This window comes from Trichomonas vaginalis, chromosome III (assembly GCF_026262505.1).
Source record: "Trichomonas vaginalis G3 chromosome III, whole genome shotgun sequence".
Classification (NCBI taxonomy): domain Eukaryota; phylum Parabasalia; order Trichomonadida; family Trichomonadidae; genus Trichomonas; species Trichomonas vaginalis.
Genome location: NC_067205.1, coordinates 26,428,556 through 26,451,640, shown reverse-complemented (window position 1 = coordinate 26,451,640; position 23,085 = coordinate 26,428,556). Strand labels below are relative to the sequence as shown.

The 23,085-nt window shown below is 34.6% G+C and overlaps 10 protein-coding genes and 2 pseudogenes across 12 annotated transcripts, besides 2 other annotated features; 6 read left to right on the top strand and 6 right to left on the bottom strand.

Annotated features, from left to right (window-relative positions):
• Window positions 1-2,482: 2,482 nt before the first annotated feature.
• TVAGG3_0768780 (uncharacterized protein) lies at window positions 2,483-3,710 on the top strand (the record flags this gene model as incomplete). The annotated part of the gene is made up of 1 exon (XM_001304896.1): window positions 2,483-3,403. One exon carries the CDS (start codon window positions 2,483-2,485, stop codon window positions 3,401-3,403), a length of 921 nt encoding a protein of 306 aa, XP_001304897.1.
• A 416-nt stretch (window positions 3,711-4,126) lies between these two features.
• On the bottom strand, window positions 4,127-4,603 carry TVAGG3_0768770 (OST3 / OST6 family, transporter family; the record flags this gene model as incomplete). Its single annotated transcript, XM_001304897.1, has 1 exon — window positions 4,127-4,603. The coding sequence occupies one exon, from the start codon at window positions 4,601-4,603 to the stop codon at window positions 4,127-4,129; it is 477 nt and encodes a 158-aa protein (XP_001304898.1).
• A 21-nt stretch (window positions 4,604-4,624) lies between these two features.
• TVAGG3_0768760 (uncharacterized protein) lies at window positions 4,625-5,218 on the top strand (the record flags this gene model as incomplete). Its single annotated transcript, XM_001304898.1, has 1 exon — window positions 4,625-5,218. One exon carries the CDS (start codon window positions 4,625-4,627, stop codon window positions 5,216-5,218), a length of 594 nt encoding a protein of 197 aa, XP_001304899.1.
• A 55-nt stretch (window positions 5,219-5,273) lies between these two features.
• Window positions 5,274-9,235: a mobile genetic element.
• On the bottom strand, window positions 5,497-6,567 carry TVAGG3_0768750 (uncharacterized protein; the record flags this gene model as incomplete). The annotated part of the gene is made up of 1 exon (XM_001304899.1): window positions 5,497-6,567. The coding sequence occupies one exon, from the start codon at window positions 6,565-6,567 to the stop codon at window positions 5,497-5,499; it is 1,071 nt and encodes a 356-aa protein (XP_001304900.1).
• Window positions 6,637-23,071: a mobile genetic element.
• Window positions 10,772-11,520, top strand: TVAGG3_0768730 (microtubule-associated protein family; the record flags this gene model as incomplete). Its single annotated transcript, XM_001322633.2, has 1 exon — window positions 10,772-11,520. A coding segment is annotated over one exon (749 nt), but the record flags the coding sequence as incomplete, so codon positions are not given.
• Window positions 16,148-16,543, bottom strand: TVAGG3_0768720 (uncharacterized protein; the record flags this gene model as incomplete). Its single annotated transcript, XM_051245904.1, has 1 exon — window positions 16,148-16,543. The coding sequence occupies one exon, from the start codon at window positions 16,541-16,543 to the stop codon at window positions 16,148-16,150; it is 396 nt and encodes a 131-aa protein (XP_051092491.1).
• Window positions 16,786-17,059, bottom strand: TVAGG3_0768710 (annotated as a pseudogene). The gene has a single exon. A coding segment is annotated over exon 1 (274 nt).
• On the top strand, window positions 17,737-18,039 carry TVAGG3_0768700 (uncharacterized protein; the record flags this gene model as incomplete). The annotated part of the gene is made up of 1 exon (XM_051245903.1): window positions 17,737-18,039. The coding sequence occupies one exon, from the start codon at window positions 17,737-17,739 to the stop codon at window positions 18,037-18,039; it is 303 nt and encodes a 100-aa protein (XP_051092490.1).
• Window positions 18,050-18,493, bottom strand: TVAGG3_0768690 (uncharacterized protein; the record flags this gene model as incomplete). The annotated part of the gene is made up of 1 exon (XM_001280930.1): window positions 18,050-18,493. The coding sequence occupies one exon, from the start codon at window positions 18,491-18,493 to the stop codon at window positions 18,050-18,052; it is 444 nt and encodes a 147-aa protein (XP_001280931.1).
• On the bottom strand, window positions 20,449-21,424 carry TVAGG3_0768680 (keratin-associated protein family; the record flags this gene model as incomplete). Its single annotated transcript, XM_051245902.1, has 1 exon — window positions 20,449-21,424. A coding segment is annotated over one exon (976 nt), but the record flags the coding sequence as incomplete, so codon positions are not given.
• Window positions 21,447-22,286, top strand: TVAGG3_0768670 (uncharacterized protein; the record flags this gene model as incomplete). Its single annotated transcript, XM_051245901.1, has 1 exon — window positions 21,447-22,286. One exon carries the CDS (start codon window positions 21,447-21,449, stop codon window positions 22,284-22,286), a length of 840 nt encoding a protein of 279 aa, XP_051092488.1.
• On the top strand, window positions 22,320-22,919 carry TVAGG3_0768660 (annotated as a pseudogene). Its single transcript has one exon. A coding segment is annotated over exon 1 (600 nt).
• Window positions 23,072-23,085: the final 14 nt, after the last annotated feature.

The following is a 23,085-nucleotide window of genomic DNA, read 5'->3' as shown; positions in this document are numbered from 1 at the left end:
ATTTATTTTCGGGAAACTCATTATATTTCAGTCCTCAATATGAATTGATTATAGTTAAACAAAAGGTTGTCATAAATAATGCCAAATTAGTGGCGTTTTTATCCAATCGGAAATTTATTTATATAGTTTTTTCAACTCCTATAACAATATTTAAAGTAAATAGTCCCGTTAATAAATTTATGAAAGTTTGAAAAATTATAGATTGTTGCAAATGGCTTGATTGATTCATTAATATTTTATAAATTTAGGATAATAGTATACGGATAATGCTAAAACGTAAAATTGCAGTTTGTCAATTCAAAAATTAACTGATAAATTTTTTGAATGGGAAATTATATATCTCATATTTATCATTTATTTTCCAAAGTTTTAATTCCTAAAATTCATTCAATCAAATATAGATTACGGAACTTATAATTCATTCTATGAGAATAACATTTCCACCAAAATAATCGTTAATAATGTTGTTTACTTACGTTCCTTACAATTTGCTTTTCAAAGGGTATTCAAATTAAGATGAATTTGGGTATAAACTCGATATTAATAAATGGCTCATGATTTATCTATAGGTGTTTTCGATAGCAATAAAATGAAATTCAATTATATCAAATATTTGTGAAGAACATATTTTTTTTGTGAGGACGATCCATGAAAAGTGCTTTTTTATTCTAAATCAATTAAAACCATAAGATTAAATAACAGATAAATCAAAACCATTTGAGTGAGAAAAATCATGAATATTCAACCGATGTTTTTAAGATTTTAATGGGATAATCTATGACATATATATATGCATATATTGATGCCAAATTCGAAAATAAAAAATTTTGACACGCAAAATTGGTTGAATTTACATGTCAGAATGAAGTGAAACGTGACAAAGAAGTAGGCAGACTAAAGAACGAATTAGCTTATAATTTTATTATAAACAGTATTATTAATTATCAGAGATTATGAATCTATTTATCATTTTTTCACAAAGCAAAAATAAGATTTTCAGATCTTCAAACTCAAAAGATTGTACTTGATGCTAGCAAAGTAGTCTTTGTGGTGCCGAAATAGAAATGTTTGTAGAGCCAGAGTGGTAATATTTAATAACTTTATGAGATAATTCATAATTCATGCTAAAAATGTTTTGAAACTATTTTAGTAACTTGTCAAAGAAATACCATTAGGTTTTTAAGGGAGAATACGGAGTAAAAATCTATTGTTTGCGAGAGAGTTAATTGAAATCAAATAAAAAATATCAATAAATGGAATTATTGATTAAATTGCTTCCAAGCTGGGATATCTTGCTTGTTTAGTGAGTAATGGATTATATGGAAACCTTCTTGCTTTGGTGTTTCTAGATAGAAATTTTGAAATTTAATCAAAAAATTGTACGTTTATCATCATTATGAAACCAGTAATATTATAGCTTTAATCAACACCTTATGTTCATATTCCAAGCTGTAATTTTGTCAAAACAAGATCTAATATTTTTTTATACTTTTCCAAATAAATGATGGATTTTAGTGCGAAGAAAATCCTTTTATTGCATTTTTGATTGAAATATGCTACTTGCAATGGCTCCTGACGTAATCACACTATAGATATATTTTTATTATCACAATTGTGATGTAGAGTATTATATCTAGAAACGAAATATGCTAAACATTATTGAGTTGGATATTATGGCAGGCTTAATTGGAAATGAGCTAGTTATCTCATTCTTATTTTCATTATTTTTGTATAGGGGCAAGTAAAATGTGGATGTTCATTCAACAACGATATGCTTCATTAGGTTTAGATGCATAACATTTATTTGTATTTGCTAGAAAAGCATATTTTAATGTAATCAAATTCAATATCTCTTAATTATTTGATTTTTGAAGCAGAGTTTAACTGCAATTATTTTATACACTTTGTCCTGATTTCATTTCCGTAGAGTCGAAAAAATCGAATTTTTTAGGTGCAACTCGAGGCATTTTACCAAGTACTTTTAATAAGGAAAAATGAAGAAATGATGGGAAAAAATGCTTTCTTTAAGGCAATATGGTGACTTTGAGATTCACCTACCATATATATATATCTTTATATGAAGTATTACTATCATATTGTGTATGGTAGCAAAGAAAGATATCTATCATGTGAGCCAACAAGATGCTATGAAGTTGATGAAAATTGAGAGGAGATAGGTGGTCGGTCGGAACCCTTAAAATTCAAAAATATGATGTTTTTATAATACTACATATCGAATAATGGTAACAAATCAGTGACAATCGAAATTTTAATGATGTAATTTTTTTTTACTTGGCACAGACCCCAAATAAGGGCAATGTGTCACCTTTCATAAATGCACCTTTCCCCAAATTATGGTGGTTTAAGTGCTACACCGTCTGAGTTATTCCAAGATCATAATTATTGAATTTTAATTTGATATCTAAAATCAAAATCTTATTGCGGATCATTTTCAAAGGAAAGTGCGGTTAAATTTTATGAAATGAGTAGTAATAGCTATTTGATCGATTTCCCTAATTGCTTGATAAATTGCACACTCAAAACTACATTTGTGTGTGACCATCCTTCGCAATATGCAGCTATCGTTATCAACCTTTTACTAATGCTGCCTTATTTATATATTGGAATAAAGTTATTACGAGAAACAAATGCAATTAAAAGACATATCGCTTTACCTGATCTTTGCTACTGTTTTACATTTCCTGTAACTATGGGACTGAAGATGCTTTCAAAATATGCCTTTTATTATGATCAACATTTTAACGACCACGATTACTATAACAGACTATCTAAAGTTTGGGAAGACTTATACACATTCTCACTTGCTCTATATTTTGCATGTGTTTGCAAAATTCTCGTTGTTTTTGGAACATTTGGAGCCAAAGTGTTATATGTTATTTCGAAAATTTTACAATATGTGTTCGCAATTAGTACACTTGTACGGTCAATAATTATTCCAATTGAAACCGAAATAATGCAGAAGCTTGAAAGGTATTTATACGGACAAGGATACTTAAATACGGTAAACTATTTACAAGTAACAATATTCGCATTATCCATCATAATTCTTGGAATTTGCTTTGTCCAGTCGAATATCCAGAATTATTTTCCTCCAAAACTCAGAACTCCAATGAAAATATCTATTATGTCCGTCGGAATTGGAATATTCATAGGTACTATTATCGATGGCGCTTTAGATAGTTATTATTTTCTTCAGTTGAGGTATATCAACCTTTCGTTATTCAAATACGTTGGAACTGCTATTTTAATTATCCACAATTACATTGTTGATATTCCTTTCTTGATAATCGTTTACATGCTTTCTGTACAAGAATTTAGTGCAGATGACTCTAGTAAGCCTGCTTCTGAAATGGAGTTTGATGACCAGCTTGTGGGTGTTTAATTTTGTTTGTTTTATAAAGAATTTACTGTTTCAATTTTTTATAAATTTTGTTACTAAACAGATAGTTATTAATTATCATATGGTTAACTCAAATAAAGTAGGATTTAGGAATGATAAAGCATAATTGGGATCAATCTGAATTTTATTTCGCAAAATTTTTATTATTTCTATGAATATTTGTAGTACAGAAGGTCGTTATTATTTTGGGAATATCGAATTTTTTCCAAATATATTTTTGATTCCAAAAATTTGTAACAAAAAATTAAATTTTTTGACTCATTTTTTAAAATTCATAAAAAATTTGGAAGAATTTAGAGATTTCGAATGCAGCAATATTAATAGATTTTGAACTTAAATACAATTTGATTAAAAATTTCCGAATTATTCATATATTTGGAAAAATTATATGTCAAATTTTATATTTTATCAATAATATTAACTTGGAGAAGTAGTTATAATCAACAAAGTTATGGCGAGTTCATCTCAATACTTCCTTTTAAAGTTTTTAACCAAATATTGATAATAGATTTAACAACATTGTCTTATATTACTAGTAAATATTTTGAGGTCCAATGTACACATATTTCACAGCTTAGAATTAATCCACAAAAGAATAAAAATTAATTTTTCAATTAAGCTCAATCATAGTAAATGATAGTAATAAAATACTATATTAGTTTATCTAACAATGTATTGATATAAAAAACAATTAATATTAATTTTCTAAACAGCAGTAAACCTAATGGTGCTATATCCCATCTTAGCTGTAAATATCAAGATTGCTATGGCAATCCAAATGAATGATGTTAATGCGATGTATGAAAATACGTCTTTTTCATCTTCTTTTCGCTTTTTCGAAGTTTTTTTATTGATATTCGATACACCTATAAAACCGCAGAGAAGTGTTAAACCTCCTAAGGTAAACAATGATCCTATAATAAGTGATTCAATACCAGTCTGTTCATAATGCGCTGCGATATAGACAGGCACCATTTTACCATCAGGTGTCCAGTCGTAAGGTATAAATTCTATACCGCGAATCACGCAGTAGATAAATCCGCCAACTATTAAGAAGAATGAGGAACAAATGATAGTCATGCAGATAATAATGTGTGGTATAGGTATTGTTGACAATGGAGTGTTGAGATCTGGGATATTGAAAAACTGGGCTGGGAAAAGAATGCATTTTCTAATATTCATTTGAATTGTCACTTTCTTTAAATGTCAACTACTCTGAATATCCGAATCAAAAAGAATGGTAGTATTGATGGACGCACACAAACAGCCCTTGCGCTAAAGGAAGCTAATGTCCCAATCGAAAAATTCGATAAATTGAAGTATGATTTTTTAGATAACGGAATACTAAATAACAAATGCGAACTGTACAAAGAACTCGTAAAAGCTCTAGGAAAGAAGGAGTTTTTCAATATTGCAGATAAGTCAAAATTGATTAAATCAGATGAAATTATTAAGAAAGCAGAGCCATCAACTAACGAAGAGAAACCATTACGCATGTCATTAATAAAAAGCGAAGAAGTCGAAAATTCAAATAAATCAAAAAGCGAGAAAATCGATTCTAATGATATGGCAGACAAATCAGAAAAAACAGAAGAAATACGATTACTCATTACAAGAGAGGGTAAAATTGATGCAAAAACGCGCTTGGCACACCTTTTGAAAGAAAATGGACACGATCTAGAATCATTTTCAGGTCTTGAATATAAAGCAAGTAAGAAAGGAACACTTCTACATTCCTGCAAATTATACATTAAACTTCACAAAGTATTTCCAAATTATGAGTTCATCATGAATTAATTGTTAGATCCCTCTATAAGACACTAAATGTTTTACTTTAATTACACTTATCTTCAGTACAGTATACATTGTGCGTCGCCTGTAGCCTACAGCTACAGGCACCGACACAATGAAAAAAGTGACAGAAAACTGACACCATACGGGCGCGCATATGTACGCATATATGTGTAAAAATAAACGTTCATATGTAAACTAACCTTTATTCACTAGCAGGAGCTGTGTTGTTCGCTTCCATTAAAATGTAAACTTTACGTGTCAAAAAAATTCTGTCACGTAAACTATTTATGTTGAGATTGAGTACCAGACTCTAATATAAGTTCAACCATTATATTAGAGTCTTTAGGAATTTCATATGGTTCTTTTACATAATATTCCTTTTTTTGACCATCAGTTGATTCTTCAACTCTTTTGAATGAAAAGCGCTTATAAAACTCAAACACGAGTGCATCTTTATAACCAGTGATATCGTAAAATTTTGGTGGCACAAGCTGTTCATTCACATTACATATAAATTGTTTGTTATCATGAGCAATATTACTCAACGTTACTAAAGGCTCAAGGAGAGGATTTATTCTTATCTGATAACCGACAAATTTATATGTTGGTTTGCCCTTTCGCTCAAGGATAAACCTGATATTCGCTATAGTTATGAAAAGCTCATCAAAGTACTTATATGTTTTTTTATCTTTATCATTTTCGTCAGTGAAATCTGCTATGGTAAAACTATAATATACATGCATTCGCGAGATATATTTTTTTTCCCATAAGTCTAAAAATTTTGCTTTCGATGGAATTACTTTTTGCGTGAATGTTCTACCATGGTCATCTTCCCAAACAAGCTCTGGTTTTCTTGATGTTGTGTCTGTTTCAGTGGTTTCTAATAACGCAGTGATGAAATCCAACACATCTCCTAGGGACATGTCATATTTATAATTCAAGGCATTTTTTTCTATACTACTGTATGAAGGTAATGTTATGATTGGTGATGTACCTTTTCTTAATACATTCAATTTATTTTCATTTGAATCATAGTAACAATCAACAAATTCTCTACTTGCCTCAGTCATTTTTTCCATAAGACCTTCATTCAACTCCTGTGTAGTCATGTTGGGTTTTATGTAATATCTCATGTCAAACCTTTTTTTCACTGATTTTGATGAATCTGTCATTTCTAATGGAATAGCAAGAAACTCAAAGTCTGGATGCTCAAGACTTATCTTTCTTATCTCAAGAGCTTTTGACGCAGGATATTCAATGAAGTCTCTCGGTAATTTATATGAGACTGTATTACCACTTATCGTGCCATCATTCATAACATGTTCATAGTATAATCCATCATATTTAGACATTTTATATGTAACTAAAAGATGGAGAAAGTTATTAATCAAGTAGATAAGATTCTTCATGATGGAGCACGTAAGAATAGTAAAGAACTAAACAATGCACTCATTATGCCATTTTCTGATGATTATCCATTTTGTACTAATGGTGTTTATTTCTACTGCGGTAAGATGGGTTCAGGTAAGACATATGGTGTTATTCGTCATATAATGATAACAGACCGCTTCACTAATACTCCATATTATGACTCAATAGTTATCTCAGCAACATCAGGAACAATGGATAAAACAGCGAAGACATTTATGAGTCAAGTTAAAGCACCAGTACTGAAAAAGGATGATAAAGAACTTATGCCTTATTTAATGAAGAACGTTAAGATGAAAGCAAAGTATTACGCTATTGTTGAGTTCGTTCAAAGTAAGTTCGAAAAAATTTCAGAGGAGATGGAACACATCTTAACAAAGCATCAACTAAGGAAACCTGATGGAAAGTTTGAGTATAAGAAGATTGCAATATATGTTGTAAAGAAGTTGAACAAATATCCTTTCACAAAGTATCCCAGTAATTCTCTATTAGTGTTAGACGATTATGGTGGTCATGACTTATTGAATGACCCACGTTCACCATTAGCGAACTTCATCACTAAGGTCAGACATTATAACTATACTGTTGTCATCATGTGTCAAACATGGAGACAATATGTTTAAACATTAAGAGACTATGCACTGACTTCGTTATCTTTCAAGGTTATTCTATGAGAGACTTTCAGTCAATGATTGAACAGTCAGGAGCAACAGAAGATTGGGAAGAGTTATGGAACAAATACAAAGAGCTACCAACACCTCGTTCATATATGGAAGTTCATATAGTTGCAGGAAAGACGGACTTTAAAGAAGTTAAGCAACAAAAGATGACATTATTTTAAGAAGAAATAAATGGGTTTTGGCGATTATGTTAAAGCTGGATGGGGTATGGTGAAAAAAAATCCTGGTCTTGTAATAGGTGCTGGATTTAACATTGCTAACAAACTTTTCCCTCAAGTTGGTCAAGTCGGTGGTGTTATCGGTAGTCTTGGTGAAAGAATTGCAAAAACTACATTAGGTGAAGATAATGCATTAACGAAGAATCTTAAAGCATTCAATAAAGCTCTTGGTGGTGACTTCAGTAGAGACAAGCCTGTTGAAACACCTATAGTTCAACCTCAACAAACTATTGACAACAATAAGTATAACGCATACATTGGAGGAGCTATTTGGAACAATCATAAGCCATTAGTTCAGTCAGTACGTGTACTATCAGACATGCCATGGATTAATGCTATTAGTGGCACTATACGCAGATAATATATTTTTATGAGGTTTAAATGAGTGAACAAGAGAGGAAACTCATTGATGAACGAGTTAAGAAATGGGAGAATGAACGTCCGATAATTCGTACCATAATTAGCGATCAAAAGTTCAAGCAGCATACATTTGATTTTTTGCGCGATATATATAATGATCTTGCTTTTGATTACAATGCTAGGCAATACTTTGAGAAAGAATATGTTCAAAAAGGTCGTATTAATTTCCCAATGAGAAGAGAAGGCTTTTTGATTACATCAACATATACAGCACGTGGTAGAGACCCTTTTACAGACGCGGTTCGTAACTTTAAAGCACGTTCTTCTATTAATGATGATCCAGATTTCTACATACCTTATTTTCGTCCACCTTCGCATCCTTTACGAACCAGTGATCCTGGATATGACGCTAAACGAAGATATATAGAGACGAAATTAGCTAAATACAAGGAACCTAAGGATCCAAGGACTGGAGAAGTAAAGGAATCACATGTCAAGATAAATAAGCTTTACAAAGTAGTTGAAGAATTGGAGAAACGATCTAATGAGATTAACGCTGAGAAGAAAAAGGAAGTACCAAATATGAACAAACTAGATAAGATGATTAAGGAATATAGAGGATTGGCGAATACATCGAGCGTTCTAATAAAGGAAGTAGAAAACACGACAAAGCTGCAGAAAATGATTCATGATGAATTACTGTTAGGTGAATTTTCTATAAAACAAAGACAGAGTAACTTAATGGGTGAGGCTTATTATTTGGAGAATTGGTATAATGAGAGGTTAAAACAAATGTCGACTCCAACACCAACTCCTACACCTACTCCTACAGTAGCTCCAACACCAACTCCCACTCCTGAACCAACAGTAGCTCCAACGCCAACTCCTACAGTAGCTCCAACGCCAACTCTGACACCAACTGCTCACGCAGGTCCTCCACCAATGTCGAGTAGTCATGGTATAACATTAAATAAACCAACACCTACACCAAAAATAACTCCTGTATCACATCCTAGTACAACTAACCCAGTATCTGATTCAAATCAAGCGGAAAGATCACAGGTTCTTAAAAGAGCTAATACACCAACTGCTTCCCCTATTAGAACACCAGAGCCAACTCCAAGAATCACAAAGGCGCCAACACCTTCACCGACTGTTGAACCAACTCCAGAACCAACAGTACCTCCAACTCCATCTCCAACTCCATCACCGACACCTACAAAAGCACCTACTCCATCTCCAACTCCGACTAAAGCTCCGACACCGTCTCCAACACCAACTAAAGCTCCAACACCGTCTCCAACTCCAGCTGAACCAACTGATGCAGAATCTATTCAAAATTGGTTAGACGAAGAAAAGCGAAAAGAAAAGGCTGCAATTGATGCTGCACTAGATAAAAACACACCACCACAGACACTTGGTGGTTACATGTTAAAGAAAGACAACATTCAAAGACAAGAACGTGCATTGAGTGTTGCCAGAGAACAAGCACAAGAAGAGAAGAAAATAGTTGAAGGAGAAGCTTCAAATAGAGGTGGTCCAGGAACTTACAAAGGATCAAACTATCCAGCAGAGAAAGCCTCGAGTGATAATGTTGTCTCAAGAGCTACTGATTTAGTTACCCATGGTATTCTAACTGGTGCAACAGCTGTTGGTAGTGCTATTGGAACCAGTGTTGACACTGTTGTTGATACTGTAAGAACTGTTACAAATCCTACACCTGAAGATAGGAAGGAAGAATTTCTTACTCTTAATACAAAGGCAAAACCAGGGATATGGATTGGTCGTGGAATTTTAAATGCTGGTAGTGCTATTGGCAATGGTGCTTCAGCGGTAGGGGGATGGCTCGGAAGAACAGCAACATCAACCGCAAATGGAATACTAACAGGTGCCAAATCACTTGGTAATTGGGCTGATGATAAGTATACAAAATATTATGAAGAAAAAGCTCGTAAGGCTAAGGAAGAAGCTGAACGAAAGGCGAAAGAAGAAGCTGAACGTAAAGAACTAGAGGAGCTTAAGAAGAAAGAAAAAGCTCGTAAGGCTAAGGAAGAAGCTGAACGAAAGGCGAAAGAAGAAGCTGAACGTAAAGAACTAGAGGAGCTTAAGAAGAAAGAAAAAGCTCGTAAGGCTAAGGAAGAAGCTGAACGAAAGGCGAAAGAAGAAGCTGAACGTAAAGAACTAGAGGAGCTTAAGAAGAAAGAAAAAGCTCGTAAGGCTAAGGAAGAAGCTGAACGAAAGGCGAAAGAAGAAGCTGAACGTAAAGAACTAGAAGAGAGAAAGAAAGAAAAGCTCGTAAGGCTAAGGAAGAAGCAGATAGAAAGGCGAAAGAAGAAGCAGATAGAAAGGCTAAGGAAGAAGCTGATAGAAAGGCGAAAGCAGCAACACCATCGCCAACTCCATCTCCTTCACCATCTCCATCTCCTTCACCATCACCAACTCCATCGCCATCTCCATCTCCTTCACCATCAATAGCGGCTCCTGTGAGACAATTTGGTGCATGGGGTGCTGATTTAGTCAAAGATGCTGCACAAGGAATTGGAAAGGAACTGAAGAACACAACATTAGGTACAATAGAGCGTTTTGGTAATCTTACGGATTACACAATTAGATCAGCTGCTAATCTTTTATATAACCAGACTACTGATAACGGTACTGATGAATTGGCTGTAAACGGACTAGCATCAATTAAGAAATCAGCAGAAGATAAATACGATGAATGGAAAAAGAATATTAAGGGTGAATATAATAAGTATGCATATCCTGAAGAACATATGAAGTTAGAGCTTACCAGACTAAGATCAAAATATGGTAATGAAACAACAAATACTACAACGCAAACGACGAAAGCTGACAGAAAGATTGATGACACTCCTACTCCAACTCCTGCAATGGCGAACATCACAACAATTGCTCCAAGAGTTCCAACAGGAGAAGGTATATCAGGAAATGTTTCAACTACTCATAACATTACTGAAGCAGCTAATGTTTCAGCAGTTGAGCAACCTGTTGTTAATGTAACTCAGGAAAACGCTACTGAAACATCAACACCAAGACAGGATGTAAATAATGAACGTCCAGAAGTTAAGGAGGTTGCAAAAGCATACCTGGAGAAAAATACTACACAAGTTCTTGAAGCAGAAAAGCATCTCAATTCAGACAAAACACCATCTCCAACTCCTGAAGCATCAGTTCCTCCAGCAATTGGTGGAAATATACCTTCAGTATCACCATGGCAGAAATTTTATGGATTGTTTAAAGGAGCGAATAAGGTAATGGATGCTGCTGAGAATCTCCAAAAGTTCAAGAATGAAGTCGCAACTGGTGCAAAGGAAATAGAAGAGAATGATAAACAAGCTGCTGAATTAGCTAAACAACAAGCTGAAGCAACTAAACAAGCAGCAGCTCCTAAACAATCTATATCTAAGTCTCAAAGACAAGGTCCTGACCCAAGTGCTAAAGTCAAACAGAATCCAACACCACCTGCAGCAGAGAAGTCCAAGAAGGACAAGGACAAGAAGAAGGATAAATCAAAGAAGGACAAGGACAAGAAGAAAGATAAGGATAAGAAAAATCGTCAAAAGATAAAAAACATAAAAATTTATCCAGTAAGAAATGAGTCAAGTCATTAAAGCATCAACTAAACAAAAGTGGTTAACTGAATATATAAAAGATGGTAAGGTTCCTGATGGATATTATGTACATACAATGAAAGACGGACGTGTACAGTTCCGTAAAGTCAAGCAACCTCTCAATGATGAACAGATCAGAAGGAAGATCTCATTGTATGAAACAAAATAAAGGACTTACAAGCTAAACTCGAAACCCACGATACTTCTCAAGAAAACTAGGCATATCTTTAACATGACCTTCATTAATATTTTTCCTCCAATACTGTACTTCCATTTGTGACAACCTGTTTGGATTACCTTCACGCATACCTCTACCTGTCACTTTTCCTGTATTTTCGTTCTCAAACGTAACATCATACTTTACATCATTACCGACAAGTTCATGACCATCAATACTTTTAACAGCACCGTGTCTTCCTTGATCTAAAGTTTCTCCTTGCTTTAATCCATGCTCTATTTTTGTCCATATCTGATAACGTGGATATCTTGCAACACTTCCATCTTTTGCTCTTAACAAGTATGCACTTGTATCAACTGAATCAACTGTATAATAAGAAGGATCAAGATGTCTTCTTTGTTGGTTACCTTTACCCATGTTCTTGGTTCAACTATGACTTGAACTTTTTGACCAGGTCTTAAGTTATAAAGGTTATTTTTTCTGACATACTCTTCTTTCAATCTTTGCTTCTTTATATATTCCTCATTATCCTTTTCTGTGAAATCATCAGGCTTTTGTTGTGTGCTTGAATGATATTCAGTGTTGTAGTCATTAATAATTTGTCTCATTGTATCTGCAGTGAAAGGTGGTGTTTTATCACCTTCTTTGAGGTTTAACTTCATATGTAACATAGTTCTAATAGTTCTACAGAACCTATTAATAATACCTAGTATGTTATGATTGTATTTCTGTGTCGTCATGTGCTCAATGTTATGACTGACCAACAGATCTCGAACATTTTGTGTCGTATAAGCTGGGTCTTCATCACTAGTAAGTATTGTAGGCTTCATTTCACCTGTAGCTTGTGAAATGAACTTCTGCATTGCACTTAGAACATTGTTTGAGTTCTTTTCACTCATTGGGAACGCATAACCTTTTCTACTGTTTACATTGATGAACAAAAGAAAATATGGTGGTGTTCCACCAGGATTCTCAAATGTATCGAATTGATAAGCTCCCATATCAGTTGAATATATTGGTAGCATCAAATCCTCTTGTATTAAAGTTTTTTCTTGTTTACCAACAGTCATTTTTTTATTAACGTTAAAGTCTTACAGGCATTGAGTAATCGCTATAACCATCATGGTCTGCGAATTCATGTAATCTTGATGCATCAGGTTCTTTCTTCGTTGGTGCATGAAACCTTGCTTCATCATAAAGGTTCATATAATGGTTTGTCACGTTTGGGGTAGACCCAATTTTTGCATATTGAGGATATGAGTAATGATACACTAAGTTGAACCCATTACTACCATCATCAACATATATCTTTGGTGGAGGTTGTCTTATTAAATTCCTTCCTCTTGGGGCTTTGAGTTGGACGATCTGATCTAGATCATTGTAAACAACTCCTGTTGCAGTATATTCTGTGTTGTTCTCTGGGTTAATGTTCGTCATTTATATGAGAATAAAACAATTTTTACTCATAACAAATGAGATCGAAGTCAATTCTTTATGGTGCAGCTAATCTTCCAATTGAACCAACAAGCAATGTTGATTCAAGAACAACTAATAACATTGTGATAAAGAACTATCCATCTGGTACAGTAAGTGATGCTCCAACAGAGATAAAAAAAGAGGAAACAACTACGAACTCAGAAGCACCAATGTATCCTCCTCCTTTAAGTCCATTAACTTCCAACCTGACCTCATCGAGATCTGTGGAGACTTCATCGAGGATTGGTGTAGAAGAGTATTTACTTAGTATATACCAGAAGATACTTCTAGACCAAGACAAAGAGCTCTTTTCTAACTTAGTGAGCAAAGATCAGATCTTACTACCTAAGCCAGACTTGGAAGAAGTTGTTCACAGAATGACTGGGTTCAAGTGTGAAATAGACCTACTGGACCCAGACATCACATGTTGTGGTATTCCACCACCTTTCTCAAAAATAGCTCAGATCAGAATCATTGATGAGAACAATATTGCTCAAGAGTTTAAGTATGCATATAATGCTCAATATACTGAGTTAATAAGTAGGTATAATTTATGTCTTAAGTATGTTATTGTATGAGTTAGGAAAATATAACGTCAAGATGAAAGAATATCTTGAAGATAAACAATGAATAAAACTTATCGTTTACTCAAGTAATTATTTTTAGAACGTTTCGACGTACTCCTTGATCTTATCAAGAGCTTCGAGCATCCGCTTCTTTGCATTGTCTTGGCGAGGATGGCTTGCTCAATGGTGAGATCGAAGGCTTCTTTACCGATCGGACGGTGATCGCGAAGATCTTTGAGTGCATCAAGAGCTGCAGTGTACTCTGATGGTAAATGGGAGCCATCTAGTAATGGGTACAAAATGAGCATGTATTCCTGTAGTAAGTTCTCCTGTTTCAAGCGGGACTTGAACTCTTCGCGGAGATCTTGAAGCTTTTGGAGCTTCTCAGTGGCTTGAAGGTAGTCAATGATGACCTTCTCTTGTCCTCAAGTGTTGTGGGAGGAAGTGGACATAAGCTGTTGACTTCATCAAAAATGAAGTGGTCATGACACTTTTTAAGTTAATGTCCGAGCCATACAGTGATGTCGAAGCAGCACATGAACCAAAGAAGAAGTCTTGCTGGGAAAAGACAAAGATTGTTGGTAACGCAATCCTAGCCATTTGTGTTGTTTTGAACTTGATCGTACTTCTGATCTTGTTCTACAAACTCAACAGAGGTTATTGTCTCAAGTAAACACTTATTTTTATTACCATATAAATGATTTTTACCAAACCTCCTTTACCTTTCATAGGTAATAAGTCGAAGATCAGGAAAGATCTTATCGACATACTCAAAGACATCAAAGGGGATTATGTCTTCGTTGACCTATTTGGTGGTTCTCTCTATATCTCTCATCTGTTGCATATTATGTTCCCAAAAGCAACGATCATAGCTAACGACTATGATAACTACGTTGATAGACTGAAACACATTCATGACACGAATGAAATACTTAAGGAACTTAAGGAGAGAATAAATGTTAAGCCAGATGAGAAAATTCCTACTGATCAGAAAGAGATCGTCAGAGAAGTTATAAGTAAAGCTCCATACATAGACTGGGATACATTATGTTCACGTCTTCTCTATTCTGGAGCATACAAATACTATGATCTTGACACATTAATGAAGAAAGTGTTATACCTCAGATATACTAACTTATTTGGTGAAAACATAGATGACTATCTTGAAGGTTTAACTATTGTTCATAAAGATTGGAGAATACTCTTCAATGAGTATAAAGATCTTCCCAATGTTTTCTTTATATGTGATCCTCCATACTTCCATACTTATTCTATACAGTATGGAGATGAATGGACTCTTAAAGATACTGTAGAAACCTTTGATGTCCTTAATTATCCATCTATTTACTTCAGTAGTGATAAATCTTATACAGAAGAACTTTTAGAGATATTGACAAAAAGATATGGAGAGAAGTTTTCTATGAGAAAGCATGTTATAGATAGAGGTTTAATTAATCCTAACACCAGAAAAATAATGAAGTAATATATGTCACTTTTTCTGTTAATGGAGAAGAGAAAGATCAAGAAGATAATAGTTGATGAGGGAACTGAAGAAGCGACGACATTCATCTTTGACGACGGAAAGCTCACATTCGTTGTCGATAAAAATGGACAACACTTACACAAAAGAAAGAGACCAAGAAAATTTTTAGATCTCCCAAAAGCTAGGAAACCAAAGGAACCATTTCCAGTACCAGACGTCCAAGAACCAGAGAGACTTTTGATACCAAAACCTGTGGTTGACAAATATGATCCAGATCAGTTCTTCCCAAAAATACCAAAGTTAGAATAAAAACTCCTTTATTTCTTTAGTATTATATAATAAGTCTATTAGTAAGCTCTGTTCTCGTTCTGTTCTGGTATTTTGACGTCTTTTCATGGTCTCGCATAATAAGATCATGAACTTTTTCTTGAGATACTCGAAGAGCTGAGGTAAGTTATCATACTCTGGGTATGTAGGAAGCATCCCTGCTATCGTAAGTGTTGTATCAGCAAGGATTGGACTGATATCGGAAAAGTCGAGATCTGGAGTAGAATAAGAAGGTAAGTCTCTTACATGTAGGTAGTCATTATATGCTTTACGCATGAGACTGAGTTTCTGGAGCACAACTATGAGACTTTGGTTCTGACGTTCAAGTTTGCTTAAAGTTCTCTCCAAGCTTCTGTAATAAACGTCAACCTCTTTAAGTGTTGATATTTTTGCATTGATCTCGGAGATCTTTTCTTGAACTTCACCAAGTTTGACCTTAACTGACGTTTGAGCTCCCATCATGTTTTCATCAAGGTCATTCTCTATGTCATCAATGATATCTTCCCATGGAGTCTTGTTTTCATCATTGATCTTAACGTGAGCACTCATTAAAAAATGTCATGTAAAGTATAAATGTCAGATTTTTACTCTTGAGCTTCTCTCTGGATTGACTCGTCTGTAGGGCTTAATGTGCCATCACGTTCGACCAGAAGGTTCTGCTCAGGTCTGTCAAGGAGCTGTCTGTAGGTCGTGAAGGTTTCAACGAGTCCTTGGTAAGGAGTTTGGAGATCAACATCGACCCATGGGTGTTTGCGTAAGAAAGCAGCAAGGCTTTCACGCTTGGAGTCAATGACATCTTTCTTATTGGTTAATCCTTCTTCAAAGCTTAGGATTACTCCTGCAGTTGATTCAAGTCTTTGGATCTGGCGTCTGGAAACCTTGGTGAGTTGTCTTATCCTCTCGTTTCCAAATACATGCAGGAGATATGCAGAAATTACTTCATTAAGTTCGATTAAACAAATTGGATGAAGATCAGTCATGGCTTTTGTAAAGCAATCTTTTGTAAAGCTGTCTTTTGTAAAGCAGACTTTTGTAAAGCAATCTTTTGTAAAGCAATCTTTTGTAAAGCAGACTTTTGTAAAGCAATCTTTTGTCAAGACGTCTTTTGTAAAGCAGACTTTTGTAAAGCAATCTTTTGTCAAGACGTCTTTTGTAAAGCAAAAGTATTCAATTTTGTGAGAAAATGCTTTTGTAAAGCAGTCTTTTGTAAAGCTGTCTTTTGTCAAGACGTCTTTTGTAAAGCTGTCTTTTGTAAAGCAGTCTTTTGTAAAGCTGTCTTTTGTAAAGCTGTCTTTTGTAAAGCTGTCTTTTGTAAAGCTGTCTTTTGTAAAGCTGTCTTTTGTAAAGCAGTCTTTTGTAAAGACATAACCGACGACCGAATGTCCCAAGATGGTACAACACCAGCTCCAGCATCACCAACACTAGATATGATGGCAATGATGATGCAGATGATGCAACAGCAAACCCAGCTTATACAGCAAATGCAGGAAAAGAAAACTTTCAATAAACCTGCAAAGAACTCACAAGATCTTGAAGCTGGACTCAATGCTCTCAGGAACGACTACAAGAGAGAGCAGATGACGTTTAGGAAGAAGGGTGATGAAGATTATGAGAATGATCCGATCGAGGAAGACGAGATCAAGTCCACTGCATCCACAAAGACCCTCCAGGATGAAAGAGATGATGAGGGATTCCTTACCAAGTCTCAAAGACTCTTTGTCCTTGAGTTCTTCACGATCTCTGCCTTGAGATCTATGAGGAATTGGAAGGGTCGCGTTCCAAGTGGCTCAAACAAGCGCGAACTACTCATGACCGCAGTACCGCTCACTAAGACAAAAGTCCAGCTCATGGACTTTATCCTTTCCGCTTGTCCCGACGAGATCTAAGATCTGATCAGAGTAAAAACTTACATTTATGAGCTAAGCTCAGTAATAATTAGTTGTTTATTCTTTCTTCTCATACTTCTGTGCAAGGTTTCCACGGAAGAACTCAAGCAACATTTGGATCTTTCCAAGCTTTCGACCTTCTTTTTCGAGGTCATCCTGGTAAGTTCGGAATGCGTCAACGTGTGAGCTCGCATAGAATGCAGCAACAACAACCTCTTCTGCACCTTCTTTGCTGTCAAGTGGCATGAACTCGAATCCTTCCATTCGACCAAATAAAAGTGACAAAAATGTCAATGAGACCCACTCGTTGCATAGATGCTAAACCTGGTCCGGAGATGCAAATGTTCTTCTTAACACTCATGTCTGACCATAGGGAGTACGGTCATGAAGAGGTCATACAGATCTTCGATCAGTGTGTACCAAAACCTGAGAATCCAGACGAACTCTTCATGAAAATTTACTTGCTTCAATGGAGAGATGAGAGAACAGATATGAAACTCAGACCAATACCAATCTTTCTAGGTTTCTGCAATTACCTAGAACAAGCATACCAGATTAAAGGGTCTGACACCATCTTCCTCCAAAAATAAACTTTATCGTTTATAACACTTCAGGATCTACATCTATTTCTTCTGCTTCATCCTCAATGTCGATCTCTTCGACAGGTTTGATAGCAGCTTTGAGTAAGTTCTTACCCATTGTCTTAAGTTCAACTGGGTTATATTCTTTGTCTTTACTCTTTGTTGATTTCGTGAGATCTACATATAAACAATAACTTTTAGTCTTGTCAAGGTTTATTCTCGCTGAGAAATGGTCAGGAATGTTTATAGCTATCTTTTCAAACTTGAGTAAATTAGCTAAACCTTCATTTGTGTATTTCTGCTTATCGACAAAGATCATGATCGGACTTGCACTATAACCATACTTTCCTTGACATAATGTTTGTGGTAAGCATATAAGTAGTCTCTTTGCTGTTTTATTTTGCTTCTTCACTTCATCTACAAACTGTTGGATCTTAAAGAACTTTATATGATGTTCAGACATCTTTATATACCCGATAAAAAGTTCAGATAAAAAAATAATTAGCTATATTTTTATTAGTGCATAAATGAGTCTTTCTTTGAGATTTTCTGATGAAGATCTAACTTTGGTAAGATCTTTAAAAGATGATGAAAACATTCTTTCTGTCATTGATGAAGAAAAGAAATACTTCAGTAATGATGTAAAAATAGAGCTACTCATTCATACTGAGAAACAGTTTGTGATCGTGATCTTGAGTTAAGCAGCTCTGAACCAAGCGAATACAGTCATAAATGGTGGTAAGAAGTCTTGACCTTTTCCTGTTGCATCTGTGATTCCAGCTACTGTGTGAGTATGGTTTCCTGCAGATCCGCAGAAAATACCTGTACTAACATCTCTAGGGTCATCTGTGATATCATATCTATTCATACCTTGTCTATCAGAACCTGCTGCAAGATTTGTATAACCTCTTTTTGTCATTGAATGTGAATGCTCTCCATTAGTAGATGTTGTTGCACTGAACCTATGAGAGTGTGGTGGAAGGTTTTCAACTCTGATAGTCTTTGAACCACCAAAGTCCATTGATGAGTTAGAACAGTAAAGAAACTGATCAACAATCGGTTGCCAAACACCTCCATAAAGGGTTTGCGGGCTTGTTGAGCTCATTGATGTAAATATAGAACCAATTGGATACATCATGTCAAACATGTTAGAAGGTCTATAAGTATAATCTACTGTGGTGACATCGTTCAAATAAAACTCAAACGTATCTCCAGGATGAATAGTTAAGTTTGTTCCATCTTTTTTGTGGAACACAAGTTCAATAGATTTACCATGACTCAATGTATAGTAACTTGGACCTTTTTCTGATGGACCAATGTTATAATTTATAAATATTGCAACTTTACCCATATCATTATTACCAAAGCTAACTGTAATGCTTTCAGGTATTCCATTGTTTACAGATGCATTAGAGATCTTTGAGATCTGTTCATTAACATAAGTTTTGTCTGCTTTGTTGTCTAACAGAACTGGTAACTCATGTGCTTTAAAGTTGTTATAACTCATAGACATATTATATGCAGTACCATTCAAATTTTGCAAGGTCTCTGTTAAACTCATATGAGGATCTTCTTGTGGAGCACTTGAGCCTAAAGTATAGTTCAAGATAATGTCATCAGCTCTTATTTTCTTGATTTGAACTGGTTGGTCATTATCAGCTCCTATTTTATTGATTATAACAGGTTTGTCTTCTCTTGAACGAATTGATTTAACTGTCAAAGGTTCAGTGAACTCATTATTTTTCAAAGGAATCAATGTTGTATTGATGTTTTCACCATTAATATATACTTCTTTTGCATCAATACCAGATGGGAATGAAACTCTTTCATTAACTTTAACTGTTGTACCATCACCTGGGTACATATCTTTCTCTGGACCTTTGATTGTCTTAAGTATGACAGACTGTGATAAAGTATATTCTTTAGATGCAACTTTACGTATCTCTTCGTCAACATAACTTTTGTCAGCTTTGTCTGCAATCTTAAGTGCAGTTCTTCCTCCATTATTTTTGTTCTCCTCAACTTTCTTCGCTAATTCAGCAAGAATGAGATAAAGATAATCAGTAAGGTCATCAGTACCAGACATAGTAATATTATTGTTCTTTCTTGATGTATTAGCAACTTTCACTAAGGTCACAAAATCAGGGTACAAAGTACTTAACGTAGAAATGATTGTTTTTGGTCCAGGATCTTTCTCTTCTTTATCATTAGCATCACGTGCCATTAGAATTGGTTCCAAAGGTCCAGTCACATCAAAACTCTCAAGTTCCATATAACCTTCATTTCTGAATCTTTCTATATGAGTTATCTTCTGGAAACTTGTTTTAGTCTTTTCAACTAAATTTTTTATTCCATCCACAAAACCTCCTTTATGATTTGGACCAAGATTACCCAGAGTGTCAAGAACAGTATCTATACCTTCTTGACTTTCAACAAAAGCCCAAAGAGCATTTATTTGACTCTGGAGTGATATCCATGAGGCTGCAGTAGCTCCAGCGTTTGCTATGGCAAAGATGAATGATAAAGGGTTGAACTTAAGACCAGATTCTTTATCTTTGACAATTTCAACGAAGTCATTGATATTTTTCTTCAAGTATTCCTTAGTCAGAAGAACTCCATCGCCAGCTATACCAGTTGCTTTTGTCTTTCCTTTAACATCAAATGTGATTGGTTTCTTCAATAAAATAACTTCTGGTGTTGTACTGATGCTATCATTAGTGGAGAAAAATTCTCCGACATGACTTGCTAAGTATTCTTTCGTCAATAATGTTCCATCACCAACAATACCAGTTGCTTTTGGACCATCTTCTGTGAATGTCAATGGTTTCTTTAACATAACTTTATCTAAGTATATTGCAATACCACTATTTTGTACTTGTTCATGACCTAATATATAAGCAAATGCTGCGTTTAAAGCATTATACAATGTATCTTCTTTAAATGTTAATTGACTGTTTTCAATCATTGGTATATTGAACAGTGTAGACCTTGGGTCAAAATGAACTCCATGGTCAATCGATAATAACCGTTTGACATGATATATTATAGTCTCTAATGCTTCATTAATATTTACCTCACGAGTTTCTTGCAAACCATTACTCGCCATACATGAAAACATATAATCTCTATCAGTTCTGAAGAATGGAGCATCTAAGTAATTATTCTCAACTCTTGTCACACGATTCTGTAACGCTTGAAGGTATTGATTTAAGTCTGTTTCAACAATGGTACCATCTGGTTGTTCGATAGGTAATATACCAGGACCGATGGTAATGTCTTCATCAGCACCTTCTTTATGTATGACTAAAGCATTATCAGTAATTCTGAGAGTATATTCTTTATATTGAAGTACGCTAGACTTATAACATTCATATGCATATGGAACAACACTCATTCTTTTACTACATATAAAAATGATGTATTATCTACAATCGACTGATCCTAATAACTACGGGACAATACAGTTTCAAGCAGATCCTAACATGGGGCATCCAAGTAAGATAAAGATGAGAGTAAAAAGTGTCAGTACTATGGCGAACTTTATTGTTTGTGACGAAACAGATTATTTTGTCTTACAGTTAGACGAAGATGGAGAAGAAAAGGTGTGTACATTTAAGTCAGCTCTTTCATTTGATATGGATACTATTGTATCAAAACTACAAGAGATTGTAACAAAACAGTTTGATTATTATAACAAGAAAAAAGGTCAACATAATGTAACAGTTTCACTGAGTGCTACGAATCAACTTATATTTACGTCACAGGACAAAGGACATAAAGTCTATTTAAAAGATGCTTCACATAGAGCAAATCTTATTTTAGGTGCATATGGAATAGAACTACCTATTGTACATAATTATTATCTACAAATGCCAAAACCACCTATGCTCAACTTCGGGTATCAGTTATACCTTCGTTCATCAATGTCTGTCATCTCTGGGTTCAATAATATTGACCAAGTTGATGATCGAAGAAAGATCATGTACAGATCTACATGTTATAACATCAATGAGTTCTGGATATCTGGTAAACCACTTATATGTAAGGAATCCTCACCATGGATAGATGCATTTCCATGGGAACTAACTAATGTTACGTTTACCTTAGTTGACTTCCAAGATCAGCCTGTTCGATTATTGTCACCAATGTTTATGGTGATAGAGATTAAACCAGATAAGCCAGAAGTTAGAGAAACCAATGATGTCAGTGATGATGATACAGAATCTTCGTACGATTATGATTACGATGACGATTAAAAAAAATAACGTATATTTTTTTATCGGTTATAAATGTCTTTGTTCAGTACCTTTAAAGGACTTGTTAATAAACTTCCCCCAGATGTCAAGAGAGGTATGTTTGATATGTTTGGAGCCAAACTGCCTAAGAAAGAAAAAGATATTACCAATAAATTAGCTCTGATCTTAAAGAATCAAGGATTACTTACAGGAAGTGCAGAAGAAGCTATCAAGAATGCTAAGAGCTTCTATGATGACTACAATGGTATCATGAATGTTCCAGCTTCAAATTCCCCAGTTGCTTTAGATCACGATCAGAGATCTCATAATAGAGCGTTAATGGAGATGCAACCAATATACTCAGACCCTCCACCAAAGATTGATGAGAGCGAATTAGCATACAAAGAAATACAGAATGCCTTTTACGTTGTTAAGAACATTAATGGTCAAAAACTTCCTGATGAGAAATGGTTAGACCCAATAACTAAAGCAGGAGAAAGATTCATTATGTTTAACTATGCTTTAACATTGACCTAATACAGTCCAAGAGGAAAAGATTACTTCACAAGATGTTTTCCAAGAGTTAATGGCAAAGTTCATTGGACAGATTAGACTTTTCAAAACAGAAGTTGGACATTCTATTTACGACTTTGACTGTAGAAGAGAAACATTTTGCGTCATTTGAACATAAATACAATCGGCGAATCATTAGCTTCATCAGTTACTTAATGAAGCTCCAATAGCAAGAAGCTACAAGAATTAGCATCTAAAGTCCCTTGAATCTAAACTATGACTTCTTCCTTTGTTAGATCTCTCTCTT